Source organism: Strongylocentrotus purpuratus, unplaced genomic scaffold, assembly GCF_000002235.5.
Source record: "Strongylocentrotus purpuratus isolate Spur 01 unplaced genomic scaffold, Spur_5.0 spur5_scaffold_15, whole genome shotgun sequence".
Taxonomy (NCBI): domain Eukaryota; kingdom Metazoa; phylum Echinodermata; class Echinoidea; order Camarodonta; family Strongylocentrotidae; genus Strongylocentrotus; species Strongylocentrotus purpuratus.
Genome location: NW_022145600.1, coordinates 19,007,562 through 19,024,228, shown reverse-complemented (window position 1 = coordinate 19,024,228; position 16,667 = coordinate 19,007,562). Strand labels below are relative to the sequence as shown.

General features: G+C 37.5%; 1 protein-coding gene across 3 annotated transcripts in view; it reads left to right on the top strand.

Annotated features, from left to right (window-relative positions):
• Nucleotides 1–16,667, top strand: part of LOC579698 (dynactin subunit 1) — a 45,333-nt gene that overhangs the window by 2,131 nt on the left and 26,535 nt on the right. The window contains exons 4-20 of one of the 3 annotated variants that reach the window (XM_030985754.1): nucleotides 76–177; nucleotides 996–1,070; nucleotides 2,459–2,536; nucleotides 5,121–5,372; nucleotides 5,671–5,754; nucleotides 5,893–6,169; nucleotides 6,928–7,006; nucleotides 7,551–7,674; nucleotides 8,231–8,266; nucleotides 9,004–9,108; nucleotides 10,232–10,423; nucleotides 11,149–11,265; nucleotides 12,100–12,199; nucleotides 13,080–13,165; nucleotides 13,664–13,791; nucleotides 14,810–14,924; nucleotides 15,668–15,853. In XM_030985754.1, coding sequence (XP_030841614.1) covers nucleotides 76–177; nucleotides 996–1,070; nucleotides 2,459–2,536; nucleotides 5,121–5,372; nucleotides 5,671–5,754; nucleotides 5,893–6,169; nucleotides 6,928–7,006; nucleotides 7,551–7,674; nucleotides 8,231–8,266; nucleotides 9,004–9,108; nucleotides 10,232–10,423; nucleotides 11,149–11,265; nucleotides 12,100–12,199; nucleotides 13,080–13,165; nucleotides 13,664–13,791; nucleotides 14,810–14,924; nucleotides 15,668–15,853 — 2,136 coding nt within the window. Of the gene's footprint in view, nucleotides 1–75; nucleotides 178–995; nucleotides 1,071–2,458; nucleotides 2,537–5,120; nucleotides 5,454–5,521; nucleotides 5,603–5,670; nucleotides 5,755–5,892; nucleotides 6,170–6,927; nucleotides 7,007–7,550; nucleotides 7,675–8,230; nucleotides 8,267–9,003; nucleotides 9,109–10,231; nucleotides 10,424–11,148; nucleotides 11,266–12,099; nucleotides 12,200–13,079; nucleotides 13,166–13,663; nucleotides 13,792–14,809; nucleotides 14,925–15,667; nucleotides 15,854–16,667 lie in introns of those variants that run through there. The other 2 variants (XM_030985755.1, XM_030985756.1) reach the window with 2 other exon arrangements.

The window sequence follows — 16,667 nt, the reverse complement described above, 5'->3', positions numbered from 1 at the left end:
ATTCTGTGTGAAAAATATACAGAATAGACTGTATTCCTAATTTTGCATGATCATCTGCCATCTTGCTATTTACAGGTCAAGATTCTGGATGATGGAGACCGCACCCCATCGCCCGTGACTACACCAGCTCCAGCTAGCAGCATCCCTAAACCTTTCTCTGCTAAGGGCAAGGCTGATGTAAGTCGTCCTCTGGCTTTTTTGTTTGTTTTAACTGTGCAGTTTTCCTTCCCCTTTTCAAACTGCAATAAGCACCGTCCCATAGTTAGTTGTGCCTGTTTGTCCTTAAACATGTACCGTCCCCCTCCCTCTCCGCCTCCCTGAAACTTTCATGTGCAGTTTTAGTGATGTTTGTGTTACTTTTACGTGTAGATAGTGGACTGTTTGGGTGCTCTTTAAATACATATATTCTCCCCTATACTATTCAAATTGTGCCCAGGCAACTGTTATACTGTTGCCAATGTTTGCTGTGATGTTCAAAACCTATTCAACACCTGTTTGCTTTAAACTTTAAAACTGAATATTCTACTTCCTTCTCTATGCCAGTTTTATGTGTTATATACTTGTATTTTGCATGTTTCAAACTTTGATCTATTTCCTTTCACATAATATTTGCTCTCGACAGCTACGTACATGCCCTATCTTTTACTCTTTCTTTTTTCTTAAGATAGAGTCCTATATTTAGATCAACTTGTTCTTCGTGTGACTCTTTTTTTTTGTGCTACTATTATCGTGGGAATTTGATGAAATTCATGAAGTATGAATAGAACAGGAACTTTCCTTTACGATTATTTAAGGGTAAAAGCATCCCAAAATATCAGTTACAGGTTGATCCATAACTATCAATCAATATAACAAAATGGGCATGCGGTATATTTTCAGAATTTTTTACAAAATATTTGGCTACTTAAATACAGTAGGTTCATAAGTAACTATCTCATGACGTTGAAATTGCTGAATAGTTCTTGGATCATGAAAGGTACTCAAATCATTTTCAGAGTGCCTTAGCGTCAAAGCAGTCGAGAGCTGCATTGTACGCCAAAAGTTTGACAGAACGCAATTTAGAGAAACATGTGAGTTGGCATGTGTATGCAGGAGAATGAAACTGAGCATTGCATGTTTTCGTTTCACACAGAAAATATGTTTTTTTACATCAGATTTCATCTCTATTTAATTGACATTCATCATTCATCACACCAAATACATGTACATGTAGACCAACCCCAAATTGGACTTAATTCTGTGATTTTTCAAATTAAAGTTAACCAGAGCCAGTGTTGATCGTATTCAGATATGATGATTAAATACAAGAGAAGCAAATCTATTTGTCTCTAGTAGAGTATGACATTTGTATACATAATCAATTTAAGTTTTTATAGGCTGGATATGCAAGGAGTTATCAAAGGAGATATGCCATTAAATAATTGATTCAAGTACCTCATATGGTCTTTGTAATGAGATAATAAATAAGGAAAAAAGTGCAGAGAAACATATTGTGAATTAAGAGTATTCAGCTGAACATTTCTCATTCCACATATATAATAAACACACAATTCATACTTCACATTTCATTCACATTGAACCATTTTTTTTCAGAACCACGTTTACATTATTTTAGTTTTATACACCCCATTATACAAATCAAAGTATGTATGGAAGAAATGAACAGAATGCATGACTTGTCCTCTTGTCAATAAGTCCCAAGATCTGTATTATTTTGGACATTACATGTTCATTGTCCAAGGCAGTTATGGACATTATTCAGTCTTTTTTGTTGTTGTTGGTATGATATATTTGCCCACATTAATCATTGTTCATGATACATATAAAATTGTAAATGCATGCTTCAATCATGAACCGGGCATCAACAGTACTAGCCATTCATAAAGCAAACAAATTACGACTCCCTTTTCCATGAAAACATAAATAAGCTAGTGCATTTTGCTTTGAACTCTCTTTATTTTATATTTTACAGAGTAAGGGAAAGAAGAAACGTCGTCAAAAGGTGCACACTTTATTTACCATGTACATGTGCAACATTTTTGACATGTACATTATGTCACCAAAATGAAAAAAATAAAATACACTGTATGCTAGCTGTACATCACATTTGTATATATGGAAGTACCCTATGCCGTTGTGTTTTTTTTCTTAGAAACAGAAAAAAAATATGTAAACATGCCAGCAGGGTTAGGGTTTATATCAGTCCTGAAAATAATTTAATCGGGAAGGATTTCATTTTTTTATCTCTTGAAAAAGTACTCTCCTCAGCCCTCAAATTGTTCAGTCTTGTATGCTGTTCATGTACTTGTTTGTGTTTCCATTCAGTTGTATCTTGCATGGTTAATAGTTGATTCATGTCATGTTTCTCCTCATAGATATAGCAGTAGCTTTAGATATATGTGTGTGATTTTTCTTGTGTCTGCACAAACAAAAAAATACCCAACGTCACAATGTACAGGCCAATAGTGGCGGCAGAAAATCATCCATTCCATCCCTGATGCGCCGGGCCGGCGACATTCCTTCCTCGCCGCGAAGAGTGAGTTGTTCAAAGTGTTTACATTCCACTAACCCAGCTCTACTAACTAACGCGGCTCAAACTTCTTGCTTGTTCTGCACTATCACTGTTTTGGTGATACAGTCAAACCTGTCTACAAAGATCACCTGTCTTCAAAGACCACATTTTTTGTTTCCCTTGAAAATGTTTTCTCTGATACATGTACTAAAAGGAACCTGTCTACAAAGACCACTTTTTGTGTTTCCCTTGGGCGGTCGCTATAGACAGGTTTGACTGTACTGAAATTGCCTTATTATACAATGTAAATGTGATACACATACGTAGAGTATTTTATGATGAACTAGTTCTGCTCTTAGTACACTACATGTAAGTCGTTATACAGTATTATTATTATTATTATTATTATATTCATGTACGAAGATCACACTTTGAAGAAATTATATTTTATGCCAACTATGTAGTTTTACATGGATGAAGGTACAGTAGAATCCATAATTTGATGACAGAACTGCATTTGTCAGAGTGTTCATAATTATTTTTTTTACATATTTTTTTAAAAATTTGTTAAACTACATAGCAATATTGTTCAGTTTATTCTGTATTCATTCAGTACTTATTCAACACCTATATACCTAGTTTATCATACACGATTAATTTCTAATCTTTTAAATTCCTATGTCATTTATTTATTTTACAACTTATCATATTTGTTATAAATTGTGCTTAAACTTGTACATGTTCATGTAAGTTGCCATTATGTTTATTTACTCACTTGTTAAGATCACAATTTGTGCATTTAATGCCATATTGTTTTCATAATTTTTTTCTTTTACATATATTTCCTAACACATTAAAAAAAATGCAGGCTACAAATGCTTTACTGTATGGTATATTGCATAATAGGAACAGTACAATTGTAGAGATGTATATTGTACAGGTCTAAATTATAGCTCTTATAGTATGTAGTAGATTTATTGATCTTGTAAATTTTGGACAATACCTTTAGTTTATACACTTGTTAAGATCATCAGTCACAGGACATGATATGAACATTGAAATTGTGAACACACATAAAGTTACTCTTTCATTTTTTAAACAAGTTTTGAAAAATCAGTCCAAAAGCCCAAGCAAGATGATGGTATGGCCTATGGAATTTGTTTGATACATTATAATGAAGACCTTTGAGATTCCATTTTTCGAGATAATCAATACTTTCTACATCATATTCCAGTGCTAAATAGTACCATTTAATGTGTCATTCATTCCGGATCACATATTCAGAACTGAGTTTTCATTATCAAATCAGTATTTTGTATCCTCATATTTTACAGTAGCAGAATATATTGTCAGACAAGGGTAATATGTCTGATGTTAGAGGCCCTCCTTTGCTATAGCTGTATCTTTAATTCTTCTAAACACCCTGAAAATATGTAGGCAGATCATGATTTTAAGATCTAAAGCAAGAAGAAAAAGAAGTAAGAAAAACAAAAACGAGTTCCCGGATTTTAGAGAAAAAAACTCTGGCAAAAAATAAAAATGCACTAGAGATTAAAAGAGCACATCTTGCCTTGAAATCAGGCCACTGCTAGTTCAATAGAAGACCTTTCTAATGAAAACTGTTGACAAGAGATGAATATATGCTATATTTCTGTTAGATTTAAAATAATATCCAGTAACCACGCTATGCAAACAATTATGTGTTTCACTTCATTTACAATAGTGTATACTTTTTTATTCATCTGTTGCCAGTATACATCATTGTCTACATTGAATTAACAGGATTTTTCTTTTCATTTCCTTTTCATCAAAAGATTTTGCCACACAAGCTTTGTGTATGACAATTATTTAGTTTCTGTCATTTTAAAGACTAATTATCCCTCATTTCTGTAATATTAACACAATTTTAATGTTTTCTTCTTTTTCAATTATAGCTATTTTCTCTTCTGAATTTAAATTTTTTGAAAATTGTTTTTAATCATAGCATGATGAATTAAAACATGAATTAAATTATGCCAGTTCTTTCAACGGGTGAAGTTCAAATTGAGATTAAATGCTTAACATTCAATGCAACTACTAATAACGTATTCTTGAACAATGATTTAAAATTAAACTGATGGAATTGATAGTTGTCTTATTCAGGTTATGTCCCTTATGTTATCAAGTATTGTTTAGTGGAATTATTGAATTTTGAAGATACATGCATTGTAATTTTCAATTGATGTGAAAATATTATTTTATTAGACATATTGTCTGATTCAACCTCTATTAAGGCTATCTACTAAGAATTAAGATCATAAGTTGATATAAAATTTTGTTTTATTCAATGTTTTGTCTGACTCAAGCTCTAGAAGGGCTATCAGCTTGATACAGTAATGAGATGTACATGTAGATGTGTTCAGAAACGTATAGGACAAAATGGCTTAGACTTGTCCTTGTATTATTGATTGACGTTCATGCAAGTATTCTGGAACCATTTGCTTTTGCGTGTGTAAGTAAAGTTCTGAAAATTAATGTAACTCCATATATTGGATTTAATTTAGATTTAGGCTTACAGGTAATTGTTAAGAATGTGGCTGATATGAATCTTGTTTGTTCATTTTTTTAGAGTTCCTCCCCATCTGGCATTCAAGCCCCAAAATCCATCCAACGACCATCGACCAAGCAAGCCTCCAAGATCGGAAAGCCCCCGTCTACCTCCTCATCGGCTTCGTCCAACGCCCCTTCGCCCACGCCGACCTCGGCCGCTCAGGCCCCTGCTCCACCCGAGCTAGCAGCCTCCATGGGTAGCCAGGGAGATGGGGCGTCGTCAGAGGAGGCAGAGTTCCTCAAGATGGAGGTGAAGGACCTCCAGGAGAAGCTGGAGACGCTGAAGATGAAGAGGGCAGAGGACAGGGCCAAGCTGAAGGAGGGGGAGAAGATGAGGATTCAACTGCAGCAGGTGAGAAAGGGAGGGGGAAGGGGTTTGATGATGAGGAGGGGAGGGGGGGGGATGATAGGGATGAGAAACTGGAGACGCTGAAGATGAAGAGGGCAGAGGACAGGGTCAAGCTGAAGGAGGGGGAGAAGATGAGGATTCAACTGCAGCAGGTGAGAAAGGGAGGGGGAAGGGGTTTGATGATGAGGAGGGGAGGGGGGGGGATGATAGGGATGAGAAACTGGAGACGCTGAAGATGAAGAGGGCAGAGGACAGGGCCAAGCTGAAGGAGGGAGAGAAGATCATGAGGATTCAACTGCAGCAGGTGAGAAGAGAAGGGGGAAGGGTTTTAATGATGAGGAGGGGAATGATGGGGAGGGAGATATGGATGGGAGGACAATGTTAAAGAGGATTATTATTTTTATTATTATTCATAACTTATTCCTGTTTCTATGGTCTTTAGCTCCAAGAGTTCAAATCCAAGATGATCGAGGCCAAGGTGGACCTTGAACGCCAGCTCCAGGATGCCAAGACGGAGGCCAGGGAGGCCGTGGAGGAGAAGGAGCGCCACTCTGACGAGATGGCCGGTGTGGCAGAGACCATCGAGATGGCCACCCTGGACAAGGAGATGGCCGAGGAGAAGGCGGACACCCTGCAGCAGGAAGTGGACACCCTGAAAGAGCAGGTGGAGGAGTTGACCCTTGACCTTGAGCTGCTACGCAGTGAGATCGAAGAAGGAGGTGACTATTGTGTGTGCTTTTAATTAAGATAGTAATGATGTCAATGGTGATGTTGATGATGTTGATGACGTCAATTATGTTGATGATGATAGTGATGATGATGATGATTATGAAGTTCATGATGTTGATATCAATTATGATAATGATGATGATTTAGCTGATGGTGATGATGATGATGATGGTGATGATGATGATGATGATGATGATGATGACAATGATGATGAAGATAATGGTGATGATGATGAAGCTGATGGTGATGATGATGATGATGGAAAATTGTAATGTTGATGATCTTGAATAATGAATGGTGAATATATGTGTAATAATGAAAATAATGGTGGGTTATATGGCGAAATCATATCTATTTGAAGAGTGACCAAGACACATAAATGTCTTTCACATAAAGTTGGTTTGTAGCTGCATTGCAAGTGGAAAGGGAGCACTTCAGAGTCAATTAAACTGGTATACCGGTATGTCCTTTGGCAAGACATTGATCTACATTTACCACACTCAACTCAGGTGATGTAAATGGGTACCTGGCAGGAATTCATTCCTTGAAATGCTGGAGCGCTGTAATGGCAGCTAGGCTTAAGCCGGGGTAATAATAAATGCACCTCGGAATAGAATTTCTAGATACATGTAGATGGCGCTATAGAAATGCCTATTATTATTATTATTATTATACTTTCAAATGTGAAATAAATCAGATCATGACTTTTTACTTATCTGTTATCGTTTTTCTTCTATTTAAAATCAAGGAACGGAAGGAGCCTCTGCAAGCTACCAACTGAAGCAGCTTGAGCAGCAGAATAATCGTCTCAAGGAAGCTCTGGTCAAGTGAGTATTCTCTAAATGTCATTTCTATTCCAAAGGGTATTCTCAATTGTTTTTGTGCGTGTGCAGGTCTCACACTGGTGTATTCAGCGTCATCTATAACAATGTCGGAAGATATTAATGTATGTCTTGCAGTCTTTAAAATGAACTATTGACAAATCAGCTACACATGGGTACACACTTGTGTAGTTCTGCATGCTCTTCCCCTTGTGTTGGAGAAGATTAGCATGGAAACAGATACTCTATGCGACTGCGGAGAGACTCAGACAATGGACCACATCTTGCAATGCGGCAGAACTGGTTGCACAGATGAAGACTTGGCCCTGGTAAATGAGACGACCATCCCAGCCGTCGGGAGATGGAAGAACATAATTTAATTTAATTTAATTTAGGAACTTTACATTAATCTTCATCTAAGGAGACACGAAAGAACGAACAAGCATTGAAACAAAATAGAAGCTCAAAAATTGATTTAAATCTTGTGTAAATCCAAAATTGTATGGGATATAACATATTGATGTATTAATGATAAATCATTTTCATACAGATTGCGTGACCTGTCCAACACTGAGAAGCAGGAGCATCAGAGAGCACAGAAGGACAAGGAGAAGCTCTCTCAAGAACTCAAGGACATCAAGGCACAGAAAGACAGCACCAACAAAGCCCTCAAGGTATGGACACCATAGACAGTCCAAAGATAACATTGAGGACAAAGATGATGATGATGATGATGATGATGATGATGATGATAGAGGTGACAATGATTATGGTGATATGATGATGATGATGAAAGTAGTATGGCGGGAATTATGATAAAGGGCAAGAAGAAACTTATGCTAGAACTCAAGGAGAAACCATAGAAACCATAGACATTCCAAAGATGACATTGAGGACGAAGATGATGATGATGATATTGTGGATGGTGATAGTGATGATGGTGAAGATGATAATGATGATGTTAGTTTGTAGATTAATTCACTAGTGCTAGTCATCCTTCGAGCACACATACATAAAGAAGTTTATATAACATCAGAAATTGAGAGTTTACACATCAGCAAAAGTTCGATACAACTTTAATAGGGATCATTGATATCCTTTATAGGAATTTTTTTTTCAACGACGGTGTGCTTTTTATAGAAAAGTTTTAGCTGTGTCTGTATTTGTTGTATTGGATTTTATGTTTAGATAAGAATTTCAAAACATTCTACTTTGTATTTCCCCTTCCAGGATGCAGAAAACACTGTCATAGAACTGAAGGAACAGGTGAGTTTTTTCTTTCATCCTTAAGTGAAAAAGTTTGCTTTGATTGCCTTATTTATTTATGGTGACCATATCATAGGAATACTCCCCAGGGAATGGAGAAGGTGCACATTGTGCCTGAATGAATCAGATGACCGGGGTTATGGTATTCGTAAAGCACTTAGAGACGATATACCGTATTAAGCACTATACAAATCCAAATTGTTATTATTATCATTATGTTGATGAAGGGTATTTTCATTTGATGTTGAAAACACAATTTGAATACAAGTGAATTGCTTTAGAATGATTTTGTTTTCATAAGGATATTTATAGTATGCAACATAGAAGTGTACCTGTACTTTTCCTATCAAGGCCTTTGTATTAAACCCTTTATTGAGAAAGAGTTTATGTGTTCCAGCTTTGACTCGGGGGAATAAAAAGCTTTAGTAGTTTGATCATGTTTGAATGCACATTATGCGATATGTCATGTATGTGCTTCCATATAAGGAAATCATTATAAAGATGTTAATACATGTAGTGCTGTTGATGTTCAATTGCAACATTGTCTTCGAGAAATTATGGTCATGGTATTGGCTTACAAATATTCAAAATAATACAAGACAGTCTTTAACAAACACAAGAATAAAAGATCAAAAATCAAAGTAGCAACTTAGTGACCATCTTTACTATGACATCATGATGGAAAGACATCGTACATGATGTTGCTATGGAAATACATCATCTTGTCGTTCATGTAGGTTGATGCAGCTCTAGGAGCTGAGGAGATGGTAGAGAGTCTGACTGAGAAGAACCTGGAGATGGAGGAGAAGTTCCAGGAACTAGAGGCCACCATGGCTGATCTGGTGAGTAGCACTAGGACTTGGGGATGCAAGGCTACATGTAGTCTAGGAACTGATAATGTGGAGACAGCATTATTTTTTCCTCTTTCTTTTGTACAGAGAAGTTCTTGTGGGATTTTGTTTAAAAATGCGGCTCTTTGAAATGATTTCATAGAATCTGGCAAAAAGCCCCCCATATATGTGAACATTTCCAAGAAGTTCATGTATTATATTGATTGATATAGAAAGGAGGGGGGAACAAGATTTCTCTCATCGTTTGTTTGTTTTTAAGCTTCTAAAACTCCAACACCAGACTGACTATTGACTGCATACAGAACCTTGAGTGGCCAAGATTTGGTCAGTCTGGAGTCGGTTTAGTGGTGTGACTCACTGACTCTGGTATTACTTAAGAGGTCCATATGATAGATGATATCGAAAGTTTGTGAAAAATTATTTATAAAAAGTCTTATTTCAATGGTTGTTTTTGAAGAACTGTTTACCAACATAGCAGTTTAGATCAGGAGAGTGTTTCACAAATACTGGGATTGATTTTAAGTTGAACTTAACTATGGCAGGTTGTTCATGCCACTATTTTCTTTCACCATTTACAGGCATTGATCTCTCAAGGGACGTATCATGATCCCAAATCTACAGAATTTACATTCTTTGATACTGCATTATTGAAGGAAAAAATATATTCTAAAGATCATAATGATGAGAGCAACTAGTGGTATGAACAGCCAGCCATAGTTAAGTCCAACTTAAAGTCAATCTTAGTCTCTGTGAAACACTCCCCAGGTGTTTTATACTGTCATTCTAAAAGTCAATTAGCATCTTAACCAAATTAAAACAGTATTTACTTTGATTCAATATGATGGGAAGCAATGCGTGAAATGAACAAGGAGCTCCAGGAGAATGCCAGGAACATGGAGATGGAGCTGAAGGAGGAGCTAGATATCACTATAATAATAATAATATTTCGCTTATAAAGCGCTTAATACAATGTCTCTATGCACTTTACAGATATACTATTACCCCGGCCATCGGATTTAGGACTTGCCCGCACACTCCCTGGGGAGCATTCCAGCCAGGCGTTGCTTGACGCTAAAATATCCTAATATCCTTCTTTTCTTTCATTCTATGACAGGAAGCGATGAATGACATGAACGAAGAGCTCCAGGAGAACGCCAGGGAGACAGAGATGGAGCTGAGGGAGGAGCTAGACATGTCCAAGAGTCAGGTATCTCAATATCAAATCAAGATTAACCAGTTCCAGGAGAACACCCACGATCATCAGGAGACCATCGCCAAGTTCAGGCAGCTCACTGCATCCCTTCAGGTAAGATTTCTCATACCCCTGTTGGGATATGCTCTTGGTGTGTTCCTAGGCAATGATAAATATTGATATTCACAGGGGTACCATGTTTTAAGCTATTATCTGATGTTAGGCACCTGAAGTGAAACCTCTTTCTAGCTTATTTAGCCTTCTTTTTGTGCAGAATGTATTTAGCTTATGTATGTAGTTCTCTTGTCAGCCTTATTGATCAAAAGCTAATGGTGTCCCTGTTTCCTTAAAGGGATTAGGTAATTTTGCCTCAGATTCTTAAAAAAATCTGTGATTTAGCTCATGCTGCAATCACAATTATAAACCTTTAGGTCATACATGAATCCCATGACTTTTACAAGCCAATCGCCTGTCTGATTATCAAGAAATCTATGATTGGAATTAGAAATTTCAGAATAAGTTTTTTAAACGGTTTTTACAACACTACTGTCTATTGGGGAAAATGAATATGGTAAAACCGATCACTCAAAGATTTTTTCTTTTTTAAGGCACTTCATGATCATTTTGAAGTGCATTTTTTTGTTTGGACTTTAATATTACACCATATCACAGACGCTGATAACACGTAGGGCCATGCATCTCAAATTTAACATTGTTAAACGATGCCTTTAAAGTGTGCTCTGCAGTCTTCTGAAAAATACTTCCTTACTAGTATCTAAAGGTATTGTATTTCTTGATCATCAGTTCTATCTTTAATGTTAATGATGTTGTCCCAACAGGAGAAGAATCGTGAGCTCATGAACCAGACCCAGTCCAGTGAAACCGATGTCTCTCCGTCTGAGGTTCCGGCATATGACTTCACCACCAAGTTTGCTGAAGCAAAGGCACAGTCTAAGGTAGGAAGATAGAGCTGTACATCTTGATGACATTTGTTTCATTGATTTATTCAGCATCTGTTGTGATATAAGGATTCTAATCCAAGCAACAAATGCCAGACATGAATAGATATAGATGACATGTGCTTTGGAGTCAGATCGATGATCTGTACTTTGTCTTTTATTAAGAAAAAATATAAATGTCACTTATCTCACCTTCACAGGGTGTATCTCTGTTTGGTACTCTCCATCTCTTTTCCATTTGTCTATCTCTTTATCTTCAAATTTGCATCCATCTGTTATAGATAGGTTATGAGTACTAATACAGGTTTAATCCTGTCTATGAGTACCTGGAGTGGAAAAGAGTATTATACACCCATTTCCTATAAAGGTAACCGGGGGTCACTTTATATACCTAATGTGAATTAGAGCATTCAGTAGTCTATGGAATAAAGTAATAATCATTTGAGAACTTGTCTTTGAATTATTGTTTGTATTTTATGTAACTCTTATGTTCGATCCCTCATTATTTCTTCCTTCACCCAATGTCTATATCTTTCTCTCTATATATCTCCTTCTCTCCATCCTCTTTCTCTCCGTCTCTGTTACGCTTGCTTTATCTCCCTTTCACTCTCTCTCTCTCTCTCTATCTTTGTGTCTCTCTCCTACTCTTTCTCACTGCCTCTGCTTTTCTCTCTCTCTCTCCTGCTTTTTCTCTTTGCCTCTTTGCCTCTGCTTCTGCTTCTCTCCTTCTCTCTCTCTCTCTCGCTTTCCCTCTTCCTTTCTCCTCCCCTCTTCCTCTCTCCTCCCTCTCTCTCTGTCTCACCCTCTCTCTCTCTCTTTTATATGTCACAGACTATCGAGGTGGAGCTTCGTAAGCTGGAGGTGAATCAAGCCAATGAGCATATCCGTCTTCTCACATCCTTTATGCCAGACTCATTCCTACGCAGAGGAGGTTAGTATTATGCTCCTTCCATTTCATAGCATTATAACATTTTTGTTACAAGAGGTCCTTTTTTTTGCCCACTGAAATCTGTCATTTCAATTATACATTTAATGGACCATCCAAAAGGAGCCCCTTGAGTTTCTATTTGATTTAAAACTAAAGTTTCAGTATTCATGTTACTGTTTTGTTTAAATCTAGTAGAAACATAATTTCCCAGTTTAGGCAGTTACTGTTGTACGGTATGTCACTGAAACAGCTCCCGTAGAATTTTGTGGCAAAGTTGACTTTTGTGCATTTTTGGATTCATAGGGGTCCAAGCTATCAGAAATTGATGGGGTTCAAATTTTCCCGAAGACACCAAGTTTCCGTATTGCGCGTTATATAAGCCATTTTGGCGCCCAATATGGACCCCCCCAGGAAATGAAGGAGGGGTCTGAAAATTTGAACCCCCATTTTTGGCCAATTGGAACCCTTTTGAAGCCAAAACAGAAAGAATAAAAAAATCAACTATGGCACAAAAATCCTACAGGATTACATACCATACCGCACTAAGTACTCTATGGTGTAAATACCGATATATGATTAACCCTTTAGCCACTAAACCGTTCGAAACCGCCCGAAACCGCTGTTTTCGTCCGTTTTTTTTACAAAATCTCTAGTTGCTAATGGGTTTAGGTGGCTGCTATTAAACTGCCATTAGATATTTAGTTGTTTGATTAATGCATAGACAACTCATACATGTGTTCTGTCTTGCTGAGCACTTGGGAAGGAAGGAGAAAATAGATCTACTCTTGTGCTCAGAATAAGACAGTTCTGTTATTACCATACTTTAAAAATTAACATTTGTCCATGTCATGTGACTAATCATGTGACTTTTTCTCACTGTCAGGTGACCATGACTGTGTTCATGTGCTGATGCTGGTGTCTCGTATGCTGGCCAAGTCTAAGCTTCTCATCAACCATGTCAAAGACAAGGTAAGCTAGAGGGAGATAGTATGTCATGTGACTATATCTCACTGTGACCATGGCGGGGCTATTCTGTCTTGTGATATCATCTCATTATTAAATGACTAAGAATGCTTTCTTGTTTGATGCTATTAAACTGACATGCTAGCCAAAATTAAATATGTTGAATATTAAGTAAATTTTTAGTCTTTCTTTTGAATATGCATGCATTTTTTGATAAACAAACGCAATAATTAATGCGTATAATATAGTGATTGTAGTATCATAAATACAATTTTGTAATTGACAGAATGAATGTCCCTTTCCTGGAAACTTCTTTGAATTTTTTCCATTGATTCAATACTTTCCTCAAGTTTTTCTGCATTTCAAACTTGTTTATACCTTTTGATGTTTACTAGACCTTGTATACATCCTATCCAGAATATTGATGAAAATATTTTTCAAATTCAATTGAGATTAGAATTAAACAGTCTCTGTTGTGATGTTTGAATCCTTATGTACTCCTAGGCTGAAATACCAGAGACAGTAGACAGAGAGCAAGTTCTTCGTCATAACTTCGGGGAGCAGCTCTCCTTCTTCAACTCTCTCACGTTCATGATGCATAAGCTGAGAGCTATCCTCAACAAGTACAACACGTAAGTCATTTTTAGATTCAAGACAGTTCACCGTAATGGTTCTCCCCTACCTATCTGAACTCATTACAATCAGGTAACCATGCCGCTACTCCCTTTGTTCCTCTCAAGGCATCACGCTGCACCACCTGTCTCCAAAGATGCTCAGTAACCACACTTGGTGACAGAGCCTTTTATACTGCTGCTCCAAAATTGTGTAATAACCTACCAAGATTTATTCGCAACCAGCAATCTCTCAATACCTTCCAAAAATATCTCAAAATTCACCTCTTCTAACGACATAATTGTAAAGCGCATTTGAACATGTATACGCGAAATGTGCTATAATAATAATATTGGGTTCTTATATACCGCACGTATTGACCTTGCAAGGTCCTCAAGGCGCTCCAACATTACCCGGCTATGCTAGGCTGCCGATTTTGACGCTCACAGCATTTTAAGGAATTCCTTCCTACCGGTACCCATTAACACCTGGGTCGAGAGAGTGGCAAATGTATAAATATATCATTATCCAATCCAATCCAAAAGAAATTTGATATAGCGCCTTTTCCTTGCAGTTACAAAGCGCTGCACACATGCTCCACAATGTTTGGGCCACATGGGTTTTAGGAATGGTTGATTATTAGATTTCATTACTCGCTCTTTAGTTTAAAGCATGAATGATTTAAATAATGTAAGGTATTTTTTGTGATGATCAGGACCCCAGAGTTTTTGTGCTTCACGCTATAAAGCCCAGGACAGATTTTTTAAATTATACTTGGAAGCAAGACATTGCTTGCTATATATTGCAATAATGAAATGAATAACACACTTGATAATAGCATTGATTATTGTCATTATCAAACTTTCTTTTTCTTTTTCTTTCTTGTGTTTTGAAAAGGATTTTTATTTTTACTGCATATCATTCAAATCAAACAGTTCAAGTTTTTCCAAAGAATAAGATGTGATCAATAATAAACCGTATGTTTTGTTTTTTATATGATAGTTTTTTTTCCCTTTTAATTATTTGTTTCTCTCCCAGTGCTCTGAATACCTGCAGTGTGGAGCTCTTCTGCAAGATTGGAACCCTTTTCCCAGAGATAGCTCCCCATGAACGATGTGTGGATCACATGCTTGATCTCCTGAGAAAGGATCAGGTAAGTCACCACCCTCATCATCATGTTATGGCAGGAACACTCCGTAGGGATGGGAGATTTTACTCACTTGTGTGCAGGCTTGAAATCCATTGATGAGGGGCGATAAAACATTGGACATGTAATTGCATCGAAGTATGCCCGCCATGCACTCTGTACATCATACATTTAAAATATCACTAGCAGAGGTGTAGATATGCCGTTGTCAAGTAAACTCTTGACTGGAGTTGCAAAGGTCATGGATTCGATCCAAGGCACGGCACTTACGTCCATTACCCGAGGCATACAATCTACATTGCTTCTCTCCACCCAGGTGATAAAATGGGTACCCAGGAGGGTGCCAAGATCATTGTGGTTTGTTCAGCATTGTGAGCATCTTTAAATTGGCACTGGGCAGGAATGCTCCCCAGGGAGTGGAGAATGTCCGAATCCAATGACAGGGGTTATAATACAAAAGTACTTAAAGACACAGTTGTAGATGCAAGTGTTATTTGAATCCAGAAGATAATTATAGTCAAACCTGCTTTAGTGACCACCTGTTGTTTCCCTTAAAAATGGTTTCTCATTGAAACGTGTACTAGACCACCTGTTTACAAAGACCACCTGCTTTAAAGACCCCTTTTTTGTGTTTCCCTTGGTTGGTCGCTTTAGACAGGTTTGACTGTTTTTCTCTCATTATCATTCATCCTTTTGTTCTTGAACTGAACAAAAATGCTCACCCCAAACTCTTCCTCTCTCCACTCCAGCTTGATGAGAATGTCTCCATGGAGTCCCTGGAGCGAGCCATTGAGTACCTGGAGCACCTGTACAGTGTCCATCTGCTCCAGGAGGAGATCAACACCACCACCCTCATGGCCAACCACGTCTCTCTCATGTCCTCTGGATCAGACTGTGTCGCCCTCGAGGTCAAGAAGCTGCGAGTCCTCATGCAGGTCAGTTTGTTCGCTCATTCGTGTCTCCTTAGACCAAGATTAATAGTAGCTTGATCTTTGGAGTAGTTGCTACAACCAGCCGTGTCAGACACGTTGACCCGGGGTGCGAGATAGGACTCTTGTAGCGTGCCCCCACTAAACACAGTTATACAATATCAATTTATACAATAACAGATGATGATAATAATAATGATAATAATGGCTTCTTTTGTAGCGCACATGCCCACCACGTCCTGACGCTCCTGGTGCTGCCCGATTATTACCCTGGCTTTAGCAAGGCGGCAATTACTGCGCTCTAGCATTTCAAGGAATTAATTCCTGCTAGGTGTATAATAAGTATTGAAAGAACGTGTTAAACCCTTTATACCATGACGCTGTTAAAGTCCTCACTGAACTTTATCGAGATACTCGAACATGGGCATGCCCCTAGGGAGTTCCATGCTTTTAATGCGTTTGTTTGCCATGGTATAATTGTTCATTTATTTGATTTTTTCAGTCAGGAGGTTAAGGGTTTGAATTCCAACCTGGTATTTGATTTAAAAACAGTTTTTTAAATTAAAATAACAAACAGAATGCTAAGAAAGCATGTGTATGCTATAAGTAAGCAACCAGGGAACCAATAGCTTTAATTCCTCTCCGAGGGACTTGTTAAAAAAGTTTGATGTCTTACCAAAGGGCACTTTGACTTGGTTTCAAACCCTGGACCCCCCGGTGTCCATTGGCAAGATAATCTATATGTGCTACTTTCTATCTTGACATGCGCACTATAAAAGACCCTACTATTATTATAGGCGCTAGTGTAGTTTCGTATCCA